Below are 26,810 nucleotides of genomic sequence, written 5' to 3' on the forward strand. Positions count from 1 at the left end.
GGAAGACAGAATCCAGGGTTTGCATAATGCATTTTTGTTTGGTGGTTTGCTTAGAGCATTTCACTGCTTAATAGCTTTAACTTTTGTAAATAAGCTCTGAAAAAGGTCCTATTTATTTGTCATTATTAATGTTAGCCTACTTGACTATAAAGGTTCTGCAAAATATGAGATTGACCATCATCAGTTATGTGTATGCATGTAGCCTATTAATTTATGTTTTAGTCTATTATTAGTAGAGTATTAATGATAAATGATGAAATAACATGATAAATAACACTAATAATGACTTAATTTAAAATTACTGCGCTCCTGTCTGTCGCTATTCAACAACTGGCCCGACAAAATCCGAAGTCTTACATACAGCAAACAGCTGCACAATTTCCAACTTCATTATAGGACATTAATTAGATCAGACTATATGTGTTGGACACATCTAACAATCAATTAACATTTAATCAAAATTGCCCGCGCCTTCAACAGTAAAGAACCGTAACGTTATCTCATAAATCCGAATCATGTTTATTGGCCAAGTATGTCTACACATACAAGCAATTTGACTCTTAGTGACTCTCAGTGTAGTTACACAGAATAACAAGACAACAATCTTCAGAAATATACAAAGAATGATTGAACATTCAGCAACAATAATACGAATCTTGCCTTATCTTGTTATTCCGTGATGCGGAACTCCGATGTTTGATCTGTCACTCACAACTATGAGCTGAAATTGGGCGATACTCTGTATTTAGATTAGATTTAGATAGATTAGATTTAGTACTTTCTGTACGCTCTGTATCGTGCGCACACACGCTGTACAATCTCATTGGCTCGTGTGTGTGTGTGTGTGTGTGTGACTATAGATAAAGAAATGTTCATCTATGAGTGAGACAATCTGTGAAGAACATGGTTGGATGCAGTTCTGACCGTTTTTTTTTTTTTTTTTTTACACCATTTAAATCCACAACGATGTGATTAGCTGTGTTGCGACTGGTTGAACAATGTGTCCATCGTTTGGATAAACTCTGAGGTAACACACAATAATCGCTGAATGATTTAATGAGTATTGGGGTGGGGTGGATGTTAACATAATACATTTTTTATTCTATTCTATCGTTTACTTTTCTTCAAATTTCAATTTCTAACACTGGTCTGCATTTGCACACAACGTTGTGATGAAATAATGCATCAGCAGGGAAGTGAGAGCTCTTTGTTTCTCTCACGTCTGTCGCCCACTCAAAGGAATGTGTCACTAATAAAAAGTATTTAGATTTATAATCTATGAACAATGTTCTAAAGGACGCAGACAGTATGAAGAGTGCAATGAGATCCTCAGCAAATTAATAAATTATGAATTAGTCTTTTTTTCTGCTGTTTCACCCAAAAGCAATCAAAACATGAGCCCCAAAAGGCACAATTACTACACTACTAGTCACTTCATATTTAAATCCAAAACTACACTTCATAAGTGATCATTCATTTCTGAAAGAATACAGATGACAGTTGCGAACTATTATCTCTACTATTTAGATATATTTAGTTTATTTTGTCTCCATCATCTGGTCAAAGATTGTCATAACTATATTTTCTATCCTGTATTGTGCAGTCACCTCCGTCTCAAGAGGGTCTTCACGGACTGTTCTGCAATCACTGAATAATATTTTAATTATTGACATGAATTATTTACATGTCTATCAGCTTGTATAAACCAAAGACTTGTACAGCAGTAAGTATACAAAGTAAAAGACATTTTTAGAATCATGTGCCAAAATAGAACATGAATTTCAGTGTGTACAGGGCCATTGTTCAGGACATGCTACCAGACTTTTGAAGCTTTATTTATAACCCACAGTCATGCAATTCTGAAGGAAGTTTTAAAAGTGGACACTGCAGATAAAGCAAGTGATAAAGCAGTTTTATCCAAATGATCATTCAAAGACTCAACAGTTGTGAGGTGATTGTTTATTGCAGCAACAAAAACTTAAAGCTAAACAAACTTGTATACAGTTTGAAGGGGGAAAGAAATATACATCCATATTTTCAACAATAATTTTGGAACACATTTATCCATGTTGACAGAATTTGAAAGCCCTCCCAAATAAAGACCAATTGTGTCTGCATTCTCATAGAAGAGTTTCTTTTTTAGCTGTTGCTCAGTAATTTGCAAATTTCATAAATGCAACTTCCAGCACATGTCTCATGACAACCCAGCAGATCAGCATAATCACTCAGACTATGAATGATTAACAGATCAGGTTTTTCTACTGAGGGATATCATTAGCGACAGTGAGACCAGATTAGCTAAAAAAAAAAAAAAAAGAGAGAGGGGGTTACCTCGTCATCTACTGTCATACATTTGTTCTTTCAGGTTTCACTATTTTCATTATCCTTCTTTCATTCTCATCTAAAATGTGTTGTAGCATGACAGGCTTTTACACCAGTAACTTGATTCTACCAGACAACAGGAAAAAGAAAGAAATACAGAAGTGTCAAAACTAAACAAAAACAAGCCAAATATACATCCTCAAAAGCCTCAATGTACTGTATGAAGAAACTCGGCTCTATAATGCAGTGATGAAACAAAAGGCACATTTAAATCTCTTTAAAAACAATGAATGAACACATCAAAATAGAAGATAGAATGTACTTTCACACTGGATCATTAAAAACAAAAACCCACATTGCAGATTGCTGATCTTTTATGGAACACACCACTGTTATCACAGTGGTCCCAAACACATTTCTATCATGTTCTCTTGGAAGTAAAAAAGACCTTCCATAGCAGTTCAATATGCAGCCCAAAGAAAAGATTTGATTTAAAAATGAGAAAAAACTACAGAAATCCAGAACAGAAGACAGACACGCAGATCCTTCAACTTAATAAACAGATGGAAATGTTTTTTTTATAAGAGCTAAAGTTGAAAATCACTCTTTCAAGATCTGTGATTCTGTCTGAGAGGAAACCACAGACGTACATTGTGAATCATAGAAGAGATCTCAAGATGATGCGCAAGATGATGCATTGTGTAGCAATGTATTGTATATTTACACATTATGGGAAACACTGTCCCCGATAATAAAAACATCCACCCCTACAGTGAAATATGGAGGGCACTGCCTCCGATACGGATACACACTGGTAGGCAAAAACTACCTTCTTCTTTTTCACATTATGGAAGACACTGCTCCCGATAATGTTGTCAGGATGAGAAGTGTGCATGTACCAAGGGACCGGTACTGACCAACAGCCTGAGTTGTTCAGTGAATATTGTCATAGGTTTGATATGCGAGTTGGCCTTGCCTTAGAGACCAATCCAGTGTCAGTTAAGTAGACAAAAATATGACCTCAGTTGTTGAAGCTCTTGTGTGTTCGGTACCGACCGTCGGTCAACATGTTCACTTCTTTAAGCAGATGCTGCTTTTGTCATTTCGACAGTATAACTGTCATAATTATGGAAGGCACTGCTCCCGATAATTATACATTTCTTATAAAAAGGCAATAAAAAAACTATTTATAGTGAACCCTGCCACTGATAAATAAATAACACAATAAATAGACGTACGATTTCTGTTTCAGTGCCACGTGGTTGAAGACCTTCTCCCTCAGGTTTTGAGAGGCCTACAGAGATTTGCCCTCAATGTAAGGAGGTGGATAATTCAGATGATAGACAAATTCAGATTTCTATCTTATACTTTTTATAATTGTTGCATGTAATTAGGACTTTTCGTTAAAGATTAATGCAGCACAAGTATTGAACGATGTCTTGTAACGACAGCTTATTGTTCCAAATCTACTTTTAGGCGTGTTCTGTGAAACACAACTGCCGTGTTATTGCAAATTATTCTTCAGTCCTTACAACAATGTCTGAATCTCTGAAAATGAGTAGCATATTTCAGCACAGTATGAAATTATAGCTACTAACACTAACCAGCTCAGGTTTGAAATTAGGCTACAGCAGCAGTAGAAATACCAGCACTTTTGTACTGTAATCTTCGTGGTGAACGAATGCAGAGTAATTTGTTTCTTGTATTATACTGCCCTTTTGTTTTATTAATCTGAGATGGCAAACACAGCCATTCCTGTGGTTCTGACCTAATACTGTGCTGAATAAGCATCACTTTCACTACATTCAACTCATTCATAGGGTAACACTAGTTTATGTAGTACTACCACATAACATTGGCATTTGAAGGTAAACGTTACTAGCACCAAAGTATTCAAGATGTGGTATTAAAGTACCACAATTATTTAAGATTTTTTCTTTCCAAAGTGGGAAATATGTACTGACCTACTACTGAAACTTCTGTGTGTTAAGGCTGAAGGCTTAAGTAATATCATTAATGTTTGGCTTTTTGGAGAATTTCAGTCAGAAGTGAGATGAGGCAGCTTTTAACTAAAGTGTTGAAATTTATGGAAGAGAGGTGATCTGATGGTGACTTTTATAATTTCCTGAATCAAGTGCAGCCAATTTGAAAAGCTGTGTAACTGCGACTTTTGTTAATGATAACAGCTTGTTGGTTTTCATATTGTGGTAGTTGGATCAAACCATTAACAATGGTGTGAGGATTTTTAGATTTCATTATCCAGAGACCAGATGTCCCCTGCTAATGAGTTGGCACAGCCCTGAATGGTCCAGGTCGCCAGGGCAAACTGGTTGCGGAACAGGTCGGCCTCAGCCTCAGGGTTGTCATTCCTGAGGGCTTCAAGGTGGTTGAGCAGCCCCTGGAGTGTGTGCGGGCCAGAGCCAAGCAGGATGTGGCGGAAAGGAGTCTCTCTGGGGGACACATAGTGTGACAGGAAGTTCTTTTCCACCTACAGAAATGAGGGGAGGAGCACAGGATAAACACGGGTTTCGTAAAAGTCATTGGAATACTGTTTTGTATGATGCTTAACATTAATGTTTTTATTTTCCTTATTACCTTGAGTCTAAGAAACATAACCTTTGAACTAAAAATGTCCTATTCTCTTGTTGCCTCTCTCCACTGGTACGTCAAGAGGTGCAGGCCATTTTTAATTTTTACAGCCAGAAACACCATTCTGAGTGCTTCTGATGAGCCAATTTAAGAGGATTTTTTTCAAAATACAAGTTTGTCAGCTCAATAAATAAAACAATTTCCTTTTTTAAAAGCAAGATCGTACAGCCCATAAAACTGATCATTCATTTCATCTAAAGGATGTGTGCTCTACAGGTCTTACCGTCATGATGCGGTCATTGATGATGCGGCACATCTCGATGTCCTCCAAGTCGCTGTTCTGGATGTCTGCTGCCAGGTTGCGAGAGGCTCGGCTGTAGGAGCCAGAGGCTGAGATCAACCACTGCACTGTCAGAGTCTTGGGCAGCAGATGGGGCTGCATCTGGAAACACAGAAGATTCACAGGGGTGATTTAGGGTTCACCACAAGATTCATGTGCGTCTTCTGGATACATTTGAGTTACACAGTCAAAGCAGCAATTAGACAAAAAGTAGTGATGAAATTAATCATAGGGCATTAAAAAACAGGTAAATCTGGTACTTTACAAAACTTGATTTTGAATCTCCAGGATCACAACTGGACACCTACCCTCTGAACCTCCTTGACTTTCTTGTTGATCTGAGCCACACGAGTACGTATCATCTTGTCATACTTTGTCACATCCATCCTCAGCAGATGGTCATGGACCAGCCTCAGTGCCATATGACCTGCAAACCGGGCCGCAATTTCAGCCAACTGAGGAACTTGGCCAGACGTGGCCGAGTTCAACTTCTCCCGGGTATCCAGCAATGTGCCAAAGTACGGGTACTCCTGAGAAGGCAAATCAAGATGTGTTGAGGATTAGAGTTAGGAAAGGATTACTCAGACTTTGATCAAATAACACAATGTACAAGGTTGTCCTGGATTATGAGTGTCTGCTTCAAAAAGATGTATTTTACTGATAGTACAGTGAGCTAACTTACTGAATTCCCAGAGGTGAACCCAAATGAGACAGAGGGAATGCCAGTAAAGGCAAGGAAAGGATACGCAGCATTTTCCAATTTCAGAGGCTCCATCCTGAAAAACAAACACATGCAAAATGCAGATTTAGCTTTGCTCTGTAGTTGTGAATGTGATACTAGTGAGAGAAGCGTGGATGTCATGGAGATGTATAAACACCAACTTACACATTCGACTCCCAGTTGCCTTTTCCATATTGAGAACTCAGAGACACATCACTGCTTGGGCTTTTCACCTACGGAGAAGACAGTTGTGTTTGTACATTATATCCTAACATTCACAGAAATTCACAAAAATTGATGAATGAAATGAATTAATATGTATTCAACTAATAATACTGCAGGCTTTTATTAAATTGACTTCACATTCATTAAAAGTCTACTTTCTGTGGATTTACCTCTGCCAGAGCATTTTCGATCACACTGTACATCAAAGGACTGGCCGCTACTTTAAACCCATTCCGACCTGGAAAAGGAGACTTAAATTCAGTCATTCTGAAAATCACATTTCACGTTATAGACAAAAACTCATAGTAGTCTAAAACAAACCTGATTAATATTACAACTTTCATTTCATTCAGAGATCATTTAGATACTATGCCAATTTTTATACGGTATATGGAGTTATATTTAATGGATGGAACAGCAGCGCTCCTTTAAGACACTTTGTTAAACTCATGGACAGCACGTCCAGGAAAACAAGAACAGTTGACAGAGGTGATTGTATGGTCCCATATAGATGCTGCAAATTTGTACAATCAGCTTTTTTCTTTCTGAGAGTACCCTACTTATAGAGATGAAGCACTGTGCTGCATATAGCATTTTTTAGCATCAGACTTAAAATATGGTAAAAATCCACTCAGATGTGTGTTCATAAAGGATGTATTTTTATTAACTCTAACTTGTTTTCTATACCCATGTCATTATAGGGTTTGTTGTTGATTGTTAGCTATTGAGCTAATCCCAGCACATTTACATTGATGTTGATGAAATGTTAGTGTTGATTAATGTGCACTGTCCCCTATAAATAAATAAATGGTGATATTGTGCATGGGGGGAGAATGATGATGGAAGATATTTCTAACAATGACAGTAAATACCTGTTACAACGCGATCCAGGTTGATGTAGGAAAAGGCTTTCATGCTCAGAGAAGACAGATAACCCTGGATATACAAAAGATAAGATTACGAACACCAATCAGCATCTTTACTGTGTTAAAGCTGATGATCAAAAAAAATGCTGAGCCTTAAGTACAAAAATCATGTCATTCTCACCTCCAACCACTCGGTGGCGCCAACACTCCCATATTCTCCAGCACTCCAGCTAGCAAACACAATGCTCCTCCTTGGCTTGAATCCATCTGTCAAGGCAGTAACAGATGAGCATTAGCAAAAATAGAACAGAAAATGCTTGACAGATCTTGAAAAGGCATATCCAATGACTTTCTTCAGGTCCTCCATGGCAGATATAAGGTAAGATGAGATATGAAGTGTGCATCAACTCCTTCAATATATATAATAAACTAAAGACCAGCAGTCTCCTGTGACTTACCGTTCTTCACCATGTCTGAGATGGAACGAGCCAGCTCAACAAGGACACTGGTTCCGACGGTTGATGTAGCAAAACCTGGACCCCATGCATCCCTCTGGGCACCAATAACCACATATCGATCTAAGATAGAAACACAATGACACAACATGTCATTCACATTCTTTTAAGTACACTGTGTGGCTGATCATAGTACATTTGTTGAATGAACATATCATTGTACCTGCATCCACAAACCCTTTGATGACCCCAAAGACATTATTTATCTTTTTCTCAGCAAGAACGTTGTTGACCTCCACAGTAATGACATCATTCTCATCTCCCAGTTTGGTGACACCTCCCCACTCTTGTGGCACACTCTGACCCCCCAGATTCCTGTGAGATGCAGACAACAAACATTTACTCTATGTAATCTATGACAGGGCCAACTGTAGAAGACAATCACAGAGCGAGGAAAGAGGAATATCTGAAGCTGATAGACAAGGTACTGCATTTATTGTGATCTTTTTTTAGTGAATTGTTTCAGATGGTCTGTAGTGTACACAAGACTTACATCAGAATACTGTTAGCCATACGTGTGGTGATGGTCTGAGCCAAGATTTTTGGCAGGCCTGAAGACTGGACAGGAGGAAACTGGGTGTGTTTGAAGGAGGGGAAGCCAGGGGTGTAGGGATCCCCTGAACCCAAGTGGACCTTTGGGAGACAGAACAGATGGAGAAATCATCATACAGTCCAAGTAGGTTTTACCTCTTTGACAGTTACATGTTTAATGTTTTTGTTCCAGACTAATCTCAGGATTTTCCCAGCAACATGTAGCCAAACGTTTAGGCTGAACTAAAAGACACACAATTTATACAATGATTTCTACACTCTGTTCTCTTTCTCTACTCCTATTAGAAATCAAATATTCCTGCTGATGATTTGTTTTAAGCCTTAGTCCCATATTGCTACATTACATATAACCACTAATAAAAGAAAATGCTCCATGGCGACGCCACTACTGGTCAAAAACTCCACAGAGTACCTTTAATGCGGTCTGATATATTTCATGTCTTCAGTACAATGAACAAACTAAATATGTATGCAAACAGTTGATGGTATGCTCTTAAATATGAACATCCAAAATAAAAATATGTCTCTCCAGTGGAGTTCATCTTCCATCATGAAGCTACAGAACTGTCCACACTCACATGTCCAAAGAGCTGAGTGGTATCTCCGATAGAGTAATCAGCAAGGTCTGCATAGATCAACACAGCAGAAGCATTCATTTTGGCAGCATTGGCTACCTGTAAACACAAAGGAAAATGGTAATGGAAAAATAATGATACAAAAGCATGTACTTTACACTGACTAAGGAAAAAGGGAAAGATAGGGAAAAAAGTTTACAGGGATATTATTTTTACTTAGTTCTTACTGAAAAGCACCCACCTTTTCTGCAAAGCTGATCTTACCAGCTCTGACCAGCATCACCCTGCCATTAAGGTTGATGTTCCTGTCCCGCAGCAACCTGAAGTCACTTTCCTGTCCATAGTATGCATACAGGATGGCACCCTGGACCAAAACAAAAAGAAAAAGGTTTTTACCCCATTGTTTTTTGTTACTGTTAACAACAGAATGAATGAATTGCAAATTGAATTGAACAAAATCATTTTACTGCATTTTTCTCTTTCCTGATTATTTTCATATTTGGATTACTGACTTACCGTTACTGTTCCATTTGCACTATAGGACAGGAATCCATCTAGCCGCTCCTCTTGCCCGTTCTTGAAAACAAGTTTGTTGAAGCCGGAAGCTGGGAGGTCCTGCACCTTAATAAAGTGCTCATCAGTCCAGGTGTTCATGCCGTACTCTTTAAACCTCTTGTGTACCTTTTCCCCCAGATCTTCATCACCTGGAGAACCAGCCCGGTGGTTGACACTGGAAAATTCACTGGGATAGGAGGAAATAAAACATGAGCGGAAAAGAAAATGGGGGCAAGAAAACAAGGGAAAATGATTCACTTTTTAAAATGCAGTGCCAATGAAGAAGTTAGCAAGAACAGTTATTGTGGGAGAGGCTAACGTTGTCTCACAGCAGATTCCACAGGCAGTGTGTGGAGTTTACATTTACCTGAAGGCAGTTTCGAAGTTGGATGCACTCAATTTTTGAGCGAGGAGCTTTTTGACAACATCCCAGTCCATGAGGGGGGCAGCACCTGTCTCGTGGGCGGCAGCCTCTGCAAAAGGGAGCACGGAGGCTGCACAGCTGGGAGCCACTTCCTTCTTCCGATGAACGAGGTAGCCAATCAAGTATCCTGAATGTAGCAATAGTTTCAAATGAACAATGACAAGGAGGAACAGGGCGAAGAGCCAAGGACAGACTAAAAGCATCAAATTATAGCCTAAACCACACAGTCAGCATTTTGAAATTCTATACCACCAACTGACAATGACAGTACTGTAAATTATGTTTACCTTACACCACCCAAGGAACTCCACTCACACCCAGTAAAATACATTTTATTGAATCAACTACTAAATGCCAAAGCCTGAAAGCTACAGATAGATGTTTGTATTAGTCTCTCTGTGTTGCTCAAGAGAGACATAAAAAGCAGATACGGTGGCAATGCCCTACACGAGCCTTAAAGTTTAGTTTTGAGTCAAAGGTTGGATAAAAAAAAAAAATGTAGTGGCCCTAAGACTGATCCCTAAGGGACTCCACAAGTTATGTTAGTTGCCAACTTAAAAGCAGCTGCTCCAGTCAACTATCCCCTCTTACCGATGATGAAGATGAGGAGGGTGGTGGCTGCCATGAAGCAGAGGTTCTTGGGTGTGCGTCCAAGTTTTTGAGCCACGTAGGGTTTGCGGTTGGCGTTGTGACTGAGGTGGGCCCCCACGCCATTTTCTCCAGCCTCCTCATCCATGTCTGATGACAGCTTCATCTCCACCTGGCTGTTATCCCCTTCCATGTTCTGGGTCAAGTTGAAACGTGTGTAGGAGTGTGGCTCCCCATTAAACTATAATGACAGAGCAATGCAGGGATGAGGAGAAAATTTGGTCTCATTTAACTAGGAACACATACAAAGCAGATAATATTATGCATTGTTAGTGGAACCTATGATTCCAGGGCATGAGCTAGAATCTATTACCAAGAGTGGTTTGTACAGTTTTTGGTACCCCTTTCAAAAAAGCCATAATTTACACCAGGTTTATGAGTTGTAACTAACTGCTTTATTTATGTGAATACATCCTTAATTAATGCTTATTTGATCTGTAATAAGTCATTAATAGCTTTGAGGATACTATATGTTGTTCATCATCTACCTCCAGCATTAGTTCCTATTATTTTAGCTAGCTCTGAAATGCATCAGGAAGACCCCTTTCAATGGACCATTCAGTCATGTACCATCTGAAAAAAAAAAAAGCCTTAGAATGACCAGACGACTTCCCAAAGAATAGAAGTCTGCTTACATCTTATTAACTGTTAGTTAGGCTTCCTTTATTGCATAAAAAATATACAGCATTTGTGGGAAACTGCAGGCACTCCTCTTACCAGGAGGAACTTCTCCCCATTTCCATTACATTTGACATACTAACTAAAATAAAAAATCATTTTATAATTGTGATAAAATTATACAAATGTATTATGCTGGTTAATAGAAAATAAAATATAAATGAAAAAAGTTAAATAATATTTATTTTGCAATTTGTGTTAAAAATCTTCCCCACCTACTTACAGAAAAACAGGAGGTAGTTCTCCATTAGTGGAACCGACTGTGTGGTACTCAGTTTCAGTTTCCTACCTTCTGTTATTTCCCTCAGATATCAAAGATTGATTTTGTTTTTACAGCTGTTTGACATTCTATAGTGATGCATGTCACTTATTTCATGGATATGTTGAATATCCATCTTGGCACATGATTGTTGTGTTGTTTTTCTTGGCATTTACATTGACTGATGTGTACTTTGCTATCAGCTCATGGTTAATTGTTAGTTCAATGGATCTATAATAAGTTACAAAGAAAATGTGAATAGTGCAAAAGTGTGCTCAATTTTGATAAAATGCTTCACTGATAAAACAGCTGTAGGTTTCCATATTTCTTATTTAAGGCTTATTACTTATCTATAAAGAATTAATGATTTATTAAATTTATTTATTCTGATACAGTTAATGTATTTAAGTGATTGAAAGCAGTGAATTATAAACCATTTATAAAAACATGCCTTTGTAGAAAGTGGTGCAGATTTTTTCTAACTTGTAATTCTTGCAGTGTTCTACTACGTACTTCAATGTAAGTACTTTTAAAATAATAAGTCATCAACTGCACTGAAATTACTTCCAAGTCCCAAATAATTACTCAGCATGGTGTCGAGAATAAGCAGTAAGTATTTGTTCCCAAGATGAAAAGAAAAACATTCAATTATGCTATGTGGCACTTCAATAATAGTCATTCCAGAGGGTGTAACAATAACACCCCATTATGGAGAGGATAATTCCTTAAAGACAGGTTTGTTCTTTTAGGATTAAAAATTATAATACTGATAACAATACTCACAATTTTCGATATTGTTGACCTTGCCTGGTCCATTGCTGCTTCACAGGAATCTAAAAAAGCGAAGCGAACAAGAAAAGTTAGACTTTTAGTATGATTATCAGAACAGTCACCTTTCAAGTCTACAAGGGATGAATGTTTTATACCTCAAGAAACACAGGTGGAATATTACTTTAAGATTTTATTTCCCTACAGTGTGTTACTGTTTCACTTCTGGGAATAATGGGGTGTCGAAAGAATGCGCCCCACCTCTTGTCTAAACAACCATGGGGTTTCCTTTGCTGCTAACTAGAAAGGCACCACTGTTTCAGGGCACAAAAGACCAGTGTCCAGCACAGGTCAACACAGGCTCCATGCCTCCATGCGAACTCCACTGCCAGAATAATACAATAACAGAATAACTTGCTTCCCACTCGCTTCAATGATCGAGGGAGAAGCCAAACAAAGCAAGGTTTCAAATTTAACAGAAGAACATGACCTGAAATGCAAGTCTTCTGTATATTTTCTTAAATATTGCAATCCATAACTAATGTAATAAGAGCCATGCATGTGATCATCCTCCAGAGGGAGGTTCATTGTGTAAGGTGCTTCACGTGGAAAGTGGAACCATTTTCCTTTCACATGTTTTGCTTTTTATGCACAGTTCTTACACATAATCATTTGCATATCAAAAGAATGACTATATTTATTATAAATGTACAATAAAAAAAGGTATGAGAGAAGAAATTCCATTGTGTAGAATTTCTGACCACTCAGTGAATTTTTATTGATTCACGGACATTTAACACTTGGACACTGCAAGGTCACTTCATGGTCTTCCGCTGCTGTTTTTGAACACTGGCTAAGGTTACTACAGTGACCTTGTGAATCCAACTGACTACACTGTCTCATGAGGTATTAGCTTAATTCATGATACAAGTTAACTATCCAAATACAATGTAATGTTGGTAATGTCAGTATAAAACACAATTTAGTAGTAGACATTGTAAATGACTTCAGTGGTCAAGTCTAAACAAGATTGACTCTCTTATCTCTCTTATCACACACTCAAACATACCCTTTTGTGATGATAAGGTATGGAGGTATAACATATACACGTAGTAACACATGTAAAGAGAAGAATTAGACTGTTTTAATTGGTGATTAAGAAACATGCGTGAAATGAAAGCTTGCTATATTCAGCTTTAAAACCTGAATCCCCTATTCACTGGAAGCGTACTTGTTAACTGATATGACTGCAAAAACAGCACTGCAGCCATTCTACTGCAATGACATCTTTACCCTTTTGGGAAATCACCCAACCAACAACAGTGGCATCATTTCCTTGTTCACGGTAAAAGTACAATGGTGGGAAGGGTTGGTTTTAATGTTCAAATATGGTTTGTACAAAAGGGATGTTAACCATATGTTAGTACAAAGTTACAACAATCCTGGTGTAATAATAAACACTGGATTAGAGGTGGGACAGAAAAATCAATATTGCAACATATCGCAATATTTCCACTCGCAATACATTATGATACACTGGCGTCAAGTATTGATACATTTTAAACAAAGGACAAGTGCTTAAAATTGATTAAGCTACTTTGGCTTACCACTATCCTCCACTTCCTTATGGAGGCGCTGAACAGACTGGTCAGATGGATGGCAATTGTACATGACAATGAAGAAGAAATGCAAGCAAAATAACCAGCCATGAGCTGCTGCTGTCAGACTCTCCGTGTCCACGCTGGAAACACAGAAAGTCCTGTGGCTTTGACAGTCACTAGAAGTATGTTTATGGCCCTTTGTAAGTGTTTCTGTGGTATCTGTGTTGTAGCTTAGCTAGTGGCTCTACAAGAGGCTCTCCAGTGTGTGTGTGTGTGTGTGTGTCTGTGGGGGAGTATCAGTACGTAGCTGTAGCCGTAGCTGTAAAGCTCTGAATATAACACAGTTAGTTAAATGCGGGTCGTGTGTTGCATTTACTGCCACAGAAAACTAATAAATCTTTGGGTTACTAGCACAATGTTGCCTCTCTGTTGTCTCTTATCAGACTTGCTAACGCTATCAGCAGCTTTTTATGAGGGGCACAGACTGAGGCTGAAGATATTAGTGCTGTAATACTACAATACTAATACTATACTTGGTGGCATTTCTTTTCTGACAAATTAATGTACTGTTAATAACACTGTACACTGACCATTTCCTGTTCTTTGAATTTTTTTTCCTTTCTTTAGTTACAGATATCATGATATATCGTACATTATTTCTTTGTGATATATTGTGTATCGCAGAATCGCCTTTGTTGTGATGTATCGTTATTGCGGGAAGAATATCATGATAGTATTGTATCATGAGTTCATCTGTGATTCCCACCCTTACTCTGGTTAATAATCTAAATGTAGAGAGCAAAAATGAGTTTGGAAAGAGAAAGTATAATAGCTGATAGGGAATCATTATAGACAAACAAACATTATTAGGCTTTGTAACGAGTTTAGAGAATTGTGCCTTGTTGTTTGGTTTCCATCTCTTGGTGAATACGTAGCTTAGAAATTCTGATTTTAAGGAGTCATTCGGGATGGAGTTAAAAAATGTAATAAATGGTTTGTTGTGCTAAAATAATTATCAGATTTAAATTGACCAATTAATTTACCAAGACACCACCTAATCACTAACACAATCTATAATATTAAGCATTTTTTATATCTTTGGGTGGATTATAGAGGGCTCTGTTCTCATCTATTCGCCCAAATGAATGGAAACCAAATTACCATTCAAATCAAAGCATATGCAAATATGTTTCATGACTGACCTTATGAAACTCCTCTAACTAAGGTGTTTCAATGAATAGCTACCAATGTTTAACAGAGTTCCACTTTAAAACCAACCAACCGGCCATAAGCAAACCAACTCTTAAACTTTAATCCCAGTTCTAGTGAGCAGAGCAGACAGGTTGATTTGACTGAGAGAGAGTTTGTGACTTCCCCTAACCTGCCTGACTTTCAAAGAACAAAACAGACCAAAAGCTCTCAAAAAACCTGGGTCTTATCAATCCTTGGAGTTGGCTTATCTAACAACTCTCAACAATCAACTTATGTGGGAACTATATGGCCTCAGGGGTTAAAACATTACCACACTGACTGATCTTTCGACAGAATAAAACACTGCTTTGTTGACAATAGGCTCAAGTTAAACCACATTCTCCAAATTTGGCCTAATTTGGCTCACAACTTTATTCGTGTATTGTGTCCTAACTGTCCAAACAGAGTAAACAAAGTCATGAAACAGAAGTAAAGCAAAGACTGAAAATAAGATAAGACAAAGACACTGAGGTTTCCTCCAGTTCTTACATGGGCTATACAGCCAACAGCAGAAAAACTTAATGACCCCTTTGGGCCAATTTACAAGCTCCACTGGAAGGACATCCCAAACTGGACATTGCGTGAGGAGAGCTTGTGTGGGCAAACAGTGTGAGCCAAGGGGACACAAATACACAGGCAGGCTTGCCTGCCCCAATTTACAGTGCCAAAGCATGGCCTTGCTTAACTCCAACTGCATGTTTTCAAGATAGCATAGATAAAGAGCCTACCCTTGAACTACAACAGTGTTTCAATAAAGCAAATGAGGTTGCACACATGTTGGAACCCTGCCATACAATAACACAGCTCAGAAAACACTTTGGCTATTCCAGGCATTATGAAGTACTGCTAGCTAAGTTTAGAACATGGCGTGGCCTCAGATCACCCCATGACTCGACTATAACCTTGAGAGGTTGTAGGAACCCCACTAAATACAGTCCTACATTGGCTCGAAAAGGTCAAACTAAAACAAATGAGTAAACTCACATTTTTCTTATTCATAGCCTGCTTTGCAACACATGGTTGACGGATATGGACTTTAAAAAGTGGTATCAGACGAGACTTAGCTGCTTTGTAAAGCTAATTGCTCACTAAGGTGGGCAGAGCTATGTCTATAATCTTACATACCAAACATACCAGGCCTTAGTGAAGCTAATACTTTAATCAGATTAGCTAATCTTTCAGTTGAGAGACCTATGGAAATTAGCAATTAACGGAACACACATCGAAAATGCATATGTACACACACAATATGCATAAACACTACAGTTTGATCCCAATTGGACATGCTTTATGTCCTTGAGGGCGGCCATGTTCTTGGATACATGTGTGCAGAAGAGATATGACCAAACTTGGTTCACACCCTTCTGAGAACGACACTGGCAGGCATGACCTGTAAGAAAGTCATGCTAAATGAGGGCAGCAGGACAGCATGGTCCCCTGAGCTTTAACAAGAGAGCATATTTGGCAATCAAAGCCAGTTGCTAATAAGCATGATTTAAGTTCCTCAAGGACTGCACAGGCCAACACACAGACTAAAGATCACTGTCAGTGTGAGCGGTGAAGTCCTGTGTGGTTTCCCTGGTCAAACATTTTGCAAATGTAGCTTCCCTGTAGTGCTCTCAGTAACTGAACCAATCCCTTTGATACGAGGTTAGGTAACCTTTATTTCATAATTTTTTTGGCAAAGAAATCTTTTGTTCCAGCAGTACAACACCACTGTTGTAAACTCAGTTGAGAGTCATTGAGATACAGTAACTAAAATCACTCTAATTTACTACATTAACTGGTTTGAACCAACACGGCAAGTGTGAACATGTACGAGACAGTCAAGAGTTAGTCATTAACAACTCACAACATTTTACTACATAATCATTATTCATCAGTGTTGTCTTAACAACATCATCTACCATGACCATAACTATAACTATCATTATGGTGGCCTATGTGTCTAAAGGGCTCTGCCATCAGCAGATGGTCAGGCTGTAAATATACCTATACTTAACATAATATTTTTGTACTGTCATGTATATACATCGCAACAGTCAAACTGCTCAGCAATCTTGTAGTGAAGCAATGCCTCAATTCATGCAAGAACAATCTGTTGTCACATTTTGTAAAACGGCATGTGATTTCATCTAATGTGTGTGTGATCAACATCACTTCTTCATTCCAAGAAGAGCCATAATCGACTCCTTCCTGGTAATACTAGTCTTCTTTCTTCTTGTTACAGTAAGGGCTTCTATGAAATTCTGCTCATGTGGAGCCATGTGTCCAAATACCTGTTTGACTAGTGTCTGAACTTTTAACTGGAAATTTGCACGAAAATCAGGAAGTAAAAACCATCAGAGACAATGGCACCGTTTCACAAAGGACAAGTCTTTTTGAGCATTATATGCACCTATCAAAAGGGATGAGATTAAGTCAAATCATTTGAGAAATCGTAGATACAGAACGAACCAAGCTCCACTTTAAGTGAGACTCATTATCTGTGTTGATACAGATCTACAATAAAAACAACATATGGCAGCTTTCACACGGTTCTCTAGAACTGCATTACTGAACAAAACCCACAAGTCATTATCAACACAGTTGCATGCACCCTATGATATATATCATAGGCAGCATAACATCCTACAGCTGAAAGACTGAGCCTCAATTATAACTCACATCATAAGCTCCAGTGTGCTGCATTGCACCGAACATATGACACTTCATGTATAACCAATTAGCCTGCTTACTTTAAATAAATGTACACACTCAAATGCACCCTTCTAAAAATGACAATTATGACTTAACTCAGTTAGATATAGATGTCTATAAGCAAGCAGCAAATATTTTTTAATATCTTGATTTATTTGAAAATTTATTTGTTAACCACCGACCAAAATCCCCAGTAAAAACTTTTTTTTTTTTTAATAAACACTGAATCAGAATTTGGTCTGATCTTACAGGGCTCTTGCTTCAGAACTCTTTCCAACTAACTTTGCAAGAAAAAAAAAAAAAAAAAAAAGACGTGTGGGAGTCAAAAAGAGATGGTGAGAAAAAGAGAAGAACATCAGGGGGGTAACAGGAGAAGAGAGGAGGAGAGGTCAGGGGTGCGTAGGAGTCATTGTGCAGTGGCAAATCATGTGAGAGTCACACTGGAGAAAAGCTCCAAGTAGCTCATGGGAAAGTGAGCCAGAAGTAGAACAGTGAGGCAGGCAAATCCCATTTATTAGGCTGGTACGAGTATTCTGGAAGAAAAAAAAAAAAAGAAAAAAAAAAAAAAAAAAAAACAGCAGCACATTCTAAATTATAGACATGAGTAGCAACACTGGATGCATTTGTATTCTATGCAGAAAAGACAATGACCTCTAGTCTTTAGCTTTAAGCAAGTTTTTCTTACTAAAATCCAGGTTCTGGTGGTCAGCAATAGGTCCAACCTGTACGTTAGGGCTGAGAAAAATGATTTTAATTTTAATTATCGATTAATCTGTCAACTATTTTCTCAATTATGATAAGTCATTAGGTCTATAAAATGTCTGATAATGTCAGTACATGTTTCCCAAAGCCCAAGGTGACTTCCTGAAGTATCTTTTGTCCCGATCAAGTTAGCTAGCTTTCATAGAAGACTTAATACACCAGGAAATATTCACATTTGAAGCTTTAATCAGAGAATTTGGATATTAGAGTAGAGTAGAGTACTTTGTGATTAATTTTCAACTAATCGTTGCAGCTCTACTGTACATCCAAGACCCCCCCCTCCCACCCACCCCCATCACCACCAGGTGGCACCACAGTGTGCATGTGTGCCAAATACACACCAATCTTTGTGGTAGGGGCTGATCAAAAATTGAGTCAGAAACGAAAGATTCAAATGACTAATGACGCTACAGATTCTACTAAACCCAGAAGGAGGACTCTTAATGTGGTTAAAGCTGTTTGACATGTAGCCTAAAATGCATGAGAGCCAATTGATCTTTTCAGAGAAGAGCATGTCTAAAGCACAACAGTTGTCAAATTCACCTGCTGCTAGTCTGAACAATGTGTTAGGTATGTTAGTCATGACTAACATCACACTATGCTGCCTTCGGGTGAACTCATCCATAACCAAATCTAGTTCCTGTCATACACATTTGACGGGGAAAAAGCTGCTTAGCTTCACTTAATTTAAAAAAGTGGACAAGCAGATTGGCATATTTGAAGGGAAAAAAAAGTCTAGACTGGAGGTTACAGCCATGGATGTTGTAGTAGAGATAGCTTATCTATGCCGCTGCCTGTCAAGGTCAGTAAACAGGGACATTGTAATGTCTACCTAGTGACACCATTGCCCAGTGCAGGACGAGTCATACATAGAAACTGGACGTGTTTAACACCGGCGCAGTGCAGCACACCAAGCCGAGGTTGTTGAACGTGACTACTGGCTTCCTTCGTTATGGCGCCTTTGTTTCAATGGCAACGTGACAGCCAAACGCTGAGAGGACCGCTTCAAATACTGAATGATAGGGAGGAAATGTGTAACAACCAGGTTACAGCTACGACAGAGGAGGTGGCGTGACCGCCTCCGCTGCCGCATGCTTCAGTTGAACAAGCTTGACACGACAGCATTAGCGTTGCATTGACGAGGGTAGCATGCATTCAAATGTTAGTAAAGGGATAAGATATAGAATATTGGAAATATGTTACATAAATCGCAATTTCTCTACACTTTCCAGATAAAAACGGTAACATAGGTTCGCCCATATGGCAGTCTTTGAAACAGTGGTTAACGTTAGTACTTTAGTATAATTAGCTTTAACAGTTCTAAAGCTCAGTTTGAACTATTGCAATGAACTGTCTGTCACGGATAAAACTCTCACCTTCGCTTCAAAACTGCTAAAACCGACTGACTTCTTCAGTGGCACCCCCTTGACACGAGGTTTCTCCTCCAGGCTGCTTCCTTGCTATCGCTCTTGCTCAGCCGGTGTCCTTGACCATGCTTCTCGTAGTTTTATCTCCATCGGATTGGCCAGCGTGGCTGTTTACGTCACTTCCTTAGGTGTGTTCTGGCGCCCAATAAATTATGTCAGATCCTGTCCGTTTGTGAAGGTGAGCCACATGTGCTTCTTGAAACTGACAGAATCTACATGCATATGAAGAAGCGCTTCCCCCCTCACTACATATGTTTACGCTAGTCTTGTGCAGTGAAAACTATTATAAGGTCGTTATAGACTGGAGAAGATAACATATAGGCTAGTAACAGCAGAGATCTAATTAAGACTGTACTGCTCTACATAAGACAAAACAACGCTGAGGTTAAGATAAGGTCAGTGTTAATGGTGGAAAGCACCTATGCACATGTTCTCAAATACTGTTCTTTTGCATGGGTATTTCCATTTTATGCTGTTAATACCTCTGCTGCACAACATTTCAGGGGGAACTACTGTACTTTTAAATCCACTACAATTATTATTTAACAGCTGTTAGTTACTGGTTATTTCACAGATTAAGAATATGTATTGAAAATGTGAGTTCATGAATATGATGCATTGCTTTACATAAAACTACCCAACAGTGTATAAAGTACTTGTGTACTTTTACCCAAGTAAAAATTTGAACGCATGATTTTTACTTTAAATGGAGTATTTTTTATAGTGAACTATTGAGTTTTACTTTCACTATTTCACCACTGATCTTACTGACTGAGTACCACAGACACTTAACACACCCTATATAATAGTCTATAAGTCCTATATATATATATCTACAGCTATACCATGAGAGATATTATGGAGTAAATCGAAGGTCAAATATAATGAAATGTTCACAATAAATGTTGCATGTCATGAGACAAACTTTTGTCTATACAATAAGTAATTAGTAAGTAAGTAATAAGTATTTTAATTCTGGAAGAAGCCAGGGGTTTATTTCAGCCATGGGTTACCATGAATAACCAACCCCCCCCCCAGTGGGTCATAGACAAATTGGCAACACCACACAAACCCTGACTTTCTGTCTGCTGCTCACCTTGAAATAAGAACAAACATAATTCCCAGGTGCCAAGAACTGTTAACTTTTCAAACCCCAGAATCCACAAAAAATGTCTTTATGCTGCAGCTGTGAAAATATCAGCTTAAGGAGAGAAGGGGAAAGGAAGTGCAGACCTATTTGTTTTGGTCATGACTGTGCTGACTAAGTCAGAGGCACAGATTTTTTCCAGTTTAGTTGTCTGGGACAAATTCGGCTTTTTCTTGTTGTCTGAGTCACATCAGTCATGTTTTAGAAAGAGCTAATATCCAGCGGTAATATGGTACATTATTGTACTATCTACAACCTGCTGTTACTGACGCCAACACTGGTCAATTATTTAGTGGTAAGGCTGAAAAACACACAAATCCTATGCCAGCAACTTAAAATGGGGGCAATATTGATAATTTGGTTATTATATCACCCAGTGTTGTGTTCATACAGACAGTGTTGACAGATCAGCCACTCCTGTGATTGGGTATTTGAGGTGGGCAGGGGCAAAGCAGTCGCCAGTGGTGGTAAATTATTAGTAAATCTTTGTAAACATGTTGTTCTTTTTCTTTTTTGATTGCAGGTTTTGCAATCGTATTTATTTGCCGTCACTTTTAATAATTGATTATTGAACAAAAACAGTTGTGTTACTGTCCCTATAATTGCTCTTTTGGATGTCCTCAGTAATTACATGTTTATGCCTGGTGCCAGGCTGCTAACATGTATTTTGTTCAAACCAGTCATTGGGTGGTCTGAGCCTAGTTTTTAATAATTTTCCCACAGCATTATTTCCCACATTTTGTGTCACTTTCCATCATTGCTTTGAAATTTAAAGTTCACTCATGTAATATGTCCACTGGTTGTTAAACATCCAGGTTCATACCCAAGATTAGATTTAGAAAAAGCTGCTGTATATCTCCATCTAAACAAAACAGTGGACATGAAGGGAATTTATATCTGTCCTCTCTTGGAAACAGACAGTCCCACAGTTTAGAGACTGATTTAGAGTTCTGAAAGTTCAACAGCATTTTTTACATCAAGTTGTTGTTGTAGTTTCATGCAATCTAAGGCCAAGAATGTAAAGTCACTATAGAGACGGTTGTCAGAGTGGATTTAATTGTCTCTTTTTTTTCTGTGTAATTATTACCTGACACTCCAATGTGGCCTGGATTAGTGTTAGACCGTACAAACAGTATGTAATAGTGCCCTTGCTTGCCTGTGTTGTTTGGTTGAATTGTTAACACTGTGGGATACGTTGGAGGTGAACAGCACAGCAAGCTAACAGTTCTCACAGTATCTGTAGCTGCCATTCATGGCGCTGTAACAATACTCCAACTGTGCAAAAGCAGTGGAGGACACATTTTCTAAGAAAAATATATTATGCAAGGTGGAGGTGGTTCTGGACTTCACTGGAAATATCTGGGTTTTATAAAAAAATTACTAAGAAACACGTGCACACATTGCACACACAGACTCATAGACTGCAAGATTAAACCACTTTGCTGAAATGATTAAGAAACACCTCATGCAACACTTAAGTTCCCTTGGTATACTCAACAACAGCCTGTTTTGTGAATACACAGATTTGACATCACTGAACGGTTGCATTTTGAAGCTGAAATACAAGAAAAAATTATTTGTTTTTAAATGTTAACAGAAACCAAGTAAAGTGAAGTAAGCTTATCTCACTCTGTTGTAGGATTATATTTAAATATATGTTAAATTTGAGGAACTCACAACAGATGCCAGACTTCCTTTTATGCTGTATGATATCTGCAGATAAACTTGACTCGGTTCACCACTGTTCAAGGACTGAAGGACTTTTGAACTGATTGCCATGAAATCTGCAACAGATATTCAAGGTCACTAGACAAAGAATTCTAATGACTCTCTTAACTCCGAGGCCTTACATTTTCATTTGGCACCATCATCAGGTTAAAACTTCAATTCTTTTATTTTCAGATATTTTGGTTTATGATCAAATACCTGCAAAAGTAATGACATTCTCATCCACTTCCACTGTTTAGTGCAAATTAGCAAATATCCGCATGCTAACAGGCTCAACTAACTAACTGCTAAATGTCAGAATGTTAGTCACTATGAGCATGTCAGCATGCTGGTGTAAACATTTAGTTCAAAACACGCCTGTGCCTAAACACAGTCTCACAGATCTGCTAGAGTATGTGGGCCAAAAAGTGACACTGGAAATAAATAAATGAATATGATAAATTAAAAAAAAAAAAGATTAATGGACAGTATATTAATAAAGACTTTTATACTTTTCAATAATGGGGTAATAAATAAATACAGAAAAATGTTTATTTCCGATTACACTTTTGGGCCCCCATACTTGAATGGCTGTAGACTCTTGGTCTTTCTTAAGCATATCAAGACATAGTAAGGAACATACCAAAAAATATGGGAACGATGAACCATGAGATGAACTTCGCTGAAATGCTCCGTATAACTGTACCGCTAATGAAGCCCACACTGATCTCAGAAAAACCTTTCGATTTTTGAAGGAGGTCAAGGCTGTATGAGAAAGAAATGTCTTCTGTTTCCCGTGATTCTTTAAAATCCCACTAAAAACTGTTTTCTCTCCTCATAGGCTTTGTAGGATGTAAAGTAGTGGAGATCCATTTATCTTGAGAAAAGCAAACAAAGGTGGTCTCACAGCAATCCCAGCTGGATTCATAATCTTTTCTGGATGAAGTTTTATGTCCAGGGATCTGACTAAACAAGCCTGTACAATATACTTAATGATAACATATTCACCCAAGATGCCTATAAGGCAGGAAAGAGATTTGTTTTGTTCTTTCTCTTCCTCTCACTAAGGTTTGATTCATTTTTGCAAATATTAATTTATATTTTCATATCTCCAGGTGCTCGGTTGATTCTGAAACTGCTAATGATCTTCAGGTTGTATTTATCACAGAGGAAGTGTAAATAGATGCACCACAGAACACCTGTGTTCTTGTTATGCAAAACCAAAAAATAGAGGGGATGGTTGGTATATATATGTTCCTTTCTCTTCTCTCTACCTTATGTTATTTCAAGCATGAATCAGTTGTAGGGTTTCACACTTTAAGCTTAAAACCTCATTGTGACAGTAATCTGATAAAAGCCCAAGCAGAGCAGATGCCTGACCTACTTCAATCCATAGAGACTCAAAGTTTAGGTGCACTCATTTGCCTCATTGAATGAGATTTGGTGTGTTCGGCCATGGGAGGTTTTCTTCCTCAGGAAACTATGATTATGCAGCTGCTGACACAGACAGTCCTGCACAACCACAAGCACACCTGCAAGGAGGGAACCAGACCAACTAAAACCAAGATTTCTTCCGAGACCCATGGAAAATCTACTGTTTACCTAAGTATAACCATGTGCAGACATGCACAGACAAAACCCTCTCTGGCCAGCATGTTTAGTGTCATGGAATTTTGTTCCACCTTAGGTTGAATTACTGATTGCCTAAAAATAGCTGGGCAATCATACACAAAGAGCGGCAGGCAAACTGAGCTTGGTTCACAGTCTTAAGGCTACATGTGTTCATAAAATGCTAAAAGATATTAGGCTGAAAGGAAAAGATATTTTTGAATGTGTAATTTCTTGTCATTTTGAGGTGGTTTTGTCAATATTGACACCAGTGTACTGAATCTGAGTCCATCCAGCAGCTCCTGTATGATTTGTAGAAACAAACCTCATACATGCTCTTGAGTAGAAACACACTCTCTTGCTCTTTGATCCCGCCTTTTTCACTTGAGTAGTATCTTTTTCTGTCACCTTTAACCAGCCCAACAGTAATGCATCACTTTCCCAGAAAAGATATCCTTATCACTGTCCCACCCATGAGTGCTGCAGGAGGAAACCCACAGACAGTACAATCTGTGGTTTGTGGACCTAATACAGTCAGCTTTCAACAGTGTCAACTACACACTTGTAAGAGACAATATGATGTGACAGATAGACTACATGATGCTGCAACATGTAGACTATCTCACTGGAGTTTACCTGAGACTTCATGTCTTGGCACAGTTGTCTTACAACTGCACTATTGTATATATATTGAACTCCATTTACTTGACTTTTTATTTTGTTTGTATTTATTACTCCTATTTCTTATCTGTTTCCTTGTTTCCTGCACTGCTGCAATAAATTTTCCCTCAGGGGATCAATTAAGTCATTACATCTTGTCTCTTGTCTTATCTTGTAGGATGTTTCAAGTAAAATAGATGAGGAAGTAGCAACAGCTAATCATGAAAACAATTCTAAATTCAGTATAATTCACCAAATTAGAAAAAAACATCACACTTCCAACTTTTCTCATGATTCTTCCTTGTCTTTGTCCTCATTTGCTAGATAGCTTCAAGTTAGTTGATATGGAAACACTCACCAACATTGTGCCACACATAAAACCTTCATCCCATCATCTGGATATCATTCCAGCTAAATTGTTCAGAGAAGTGATGGAGGAAATAGTCCCTAGTCTGCTCCAAATTTTAAACAGCTGTCCCAGATTATTTTGAAATAGCCTCTATTCAGCCACTGCTAAAAGGACCTGGCCATGATCCATCAGTTTAAAAAGAAAAAAATTAGACCAATCTCAAAATTGCCCCACATTTCTGAAATTCTTCAGAACCTGGTTTTAGAACAACTTCTGGAGGCGCTTAATAACTAAAGCATTTTTGAGAAATTTCAATCTGGATTTTGCAAGCTACATAGCACCAAAACAGCTGTTCTAAGGGTTACAAATGACTTATTATTGACTGCAGACTCTGGACACTACTCTGTATCGGTGCTGCTTGACCTTAGCGCAGCATTCAACACCAACGATCACGCTACGCTAATTAATTGACTTAAGGATTGGGTGGGAACAGCCCTGAAGTGGTTCTCCTCCTATCGGTCAAATAGAACATTTTATGTCTCGCTTGATTCATTCATCTCTTCAACTGCACAGACAACATGTGGCATACCTCAGGGATCAATTCTGTTTTCTATATATGCTACCATTAGGTCATGACATTTTCACTGTTATGCAGATGATACACTGTTATATCTCTCCACTAAAGCCTCTGAATGCAACAAGCAGACCATACAATGGAGTTGTTTAAACTCAGACAGAATAGAGATGCTTATCGTTGGCCCTGAGCACTTCCGTAATCAAGTCCAGCCACTGCTCGGTCCCCTTATCCCAAATATTAAGATGACTGCTAAGAACCTGGGTGTCATATTTGACAGTGAGCTAAGCTTTGAACTTTATTTCCTCATGCCTGGACTATTCTAACACCTTGTTTACCTGCCTCAGTGCCTGAGCTGCAGCTCAACTTCAGACTGCTGAACTTTGGAGCCAGACTTCTGATTAAGACCAAATGCTCTTCTCACATCACCCTGGTTTTAGCCACTTTGCACTGGTTACCAGTTTCTTTTAGAATCCATTTTAAAATCGTACTCATGACTTACAAGGCTTTACATTGCCAGGCGCCAGAGTACGTCAGTGAACTCTTACTGTCCAAAAAGGCCTCTTAGATCTGCTGGGTTAGGCCTGCTAGCTGTTCCAGAGTCCAGGTTAAGTTAGTATTCAATCTGCTGACACTGTTTCTGCCTTTAAATCCTGTCTTAAGACACACTTTTACAGACTTGTCTTTTTGCCTGACAATTAGTCTCATTCGTTGACATAATACAGCACTGTTGTGCTGATTTTAAGTTTATTGTAATAGTTTCACTTGTTTTAGCTTTTGCATGATTTATTCGGACATTTCTTTTATATGGTCTTTTAATTGTATGCTTGTATTTTGCTGTTCTTCTGTTTTTCTTTTTCTTTATTTGTGATTGTTTTTTATGCTGTCTATGGAAAGCGCTTTGTGCTCCTAGCTTGAAAAGTGCTATAGCCTACAAATAAAACTATTATTATTATTATTATTATAAACAACAACAGCAACAATAAT

The 26,810-nt window shown here is 38.3% G+C and overlaps 1 protein-coding gene across 2 annotated transcripts; it reads right to left on the minus strand.

The window, feature by feature from the left end:
• Positions 1-1,944: 1,944 nt before the first annotated feature.
• On the minus strand, positions 1,945-19,887 carry LOC137193811 (transferrin receptor protein 1-like). 2 transcript variants are annotated; one of them, XM_067605201.1, is made up of 19 exons: positions 19,728-19,862; positions 18,275-18,324; positions 12,053-12,102; positions 10,276-10,513; positions 9,628-9,811; positions 9,222-9,447; positions 8,947-9,069; positions 8,709-8,804; positions 8,072-8,211; positions 7,742-7,893; positions 7,522-7,641; positions 7,245-7,330; positions 7,070-7,133; positions 6,368-6,435; positions 6,138-6,205; positions 5,934-6,027; positions 5,560-5,781; positions 5,195-5,353; positions 1,945-4,810 (listed from the first exon to the last, which is right to left on the minus strand). In XM_067605201.1, exons 3-19 carry the CDS (start codon positions 12,083-12,085, stop codon positions 4,568-4,570), a joined length of 2,316 nt encoding a protein of 771 aa, XP_067461302.1. In that variant the 5' UTR covers positions 12,086-12,102; positions 18,275-18,324; positions 19,728-19,862; the 3' UTR covers positions 1,945-4,567. The 2 variants fall into 2 exon arrangements, with proteins under 2 accessions (XP_067461302.1, XP_067461300.1); XM_067605199.1 differs by lacking the exon at positions 18,275-18,324 and having other exon boundaries at positions 19,728-19,887.
• Between the last annotated feature and the right edge of the window lie 6,923 nt (positions 19,888-26,810).

Source organism: Thunnus thynnus, chromosome 12, assembly GCF_963924715.1.
Source record: "Thunnus thynnus chromosome 12, fThuThy2.1, whole genome shotgun sequence".
In the NCBI taxonomy this organism is placed as follows: domain Eukaryota; kingdom Metazoa; phylum Chordata; class Actinopteri; order Scombriformes; family Scombridae; genus Thunnus; species Thunnus thynnus.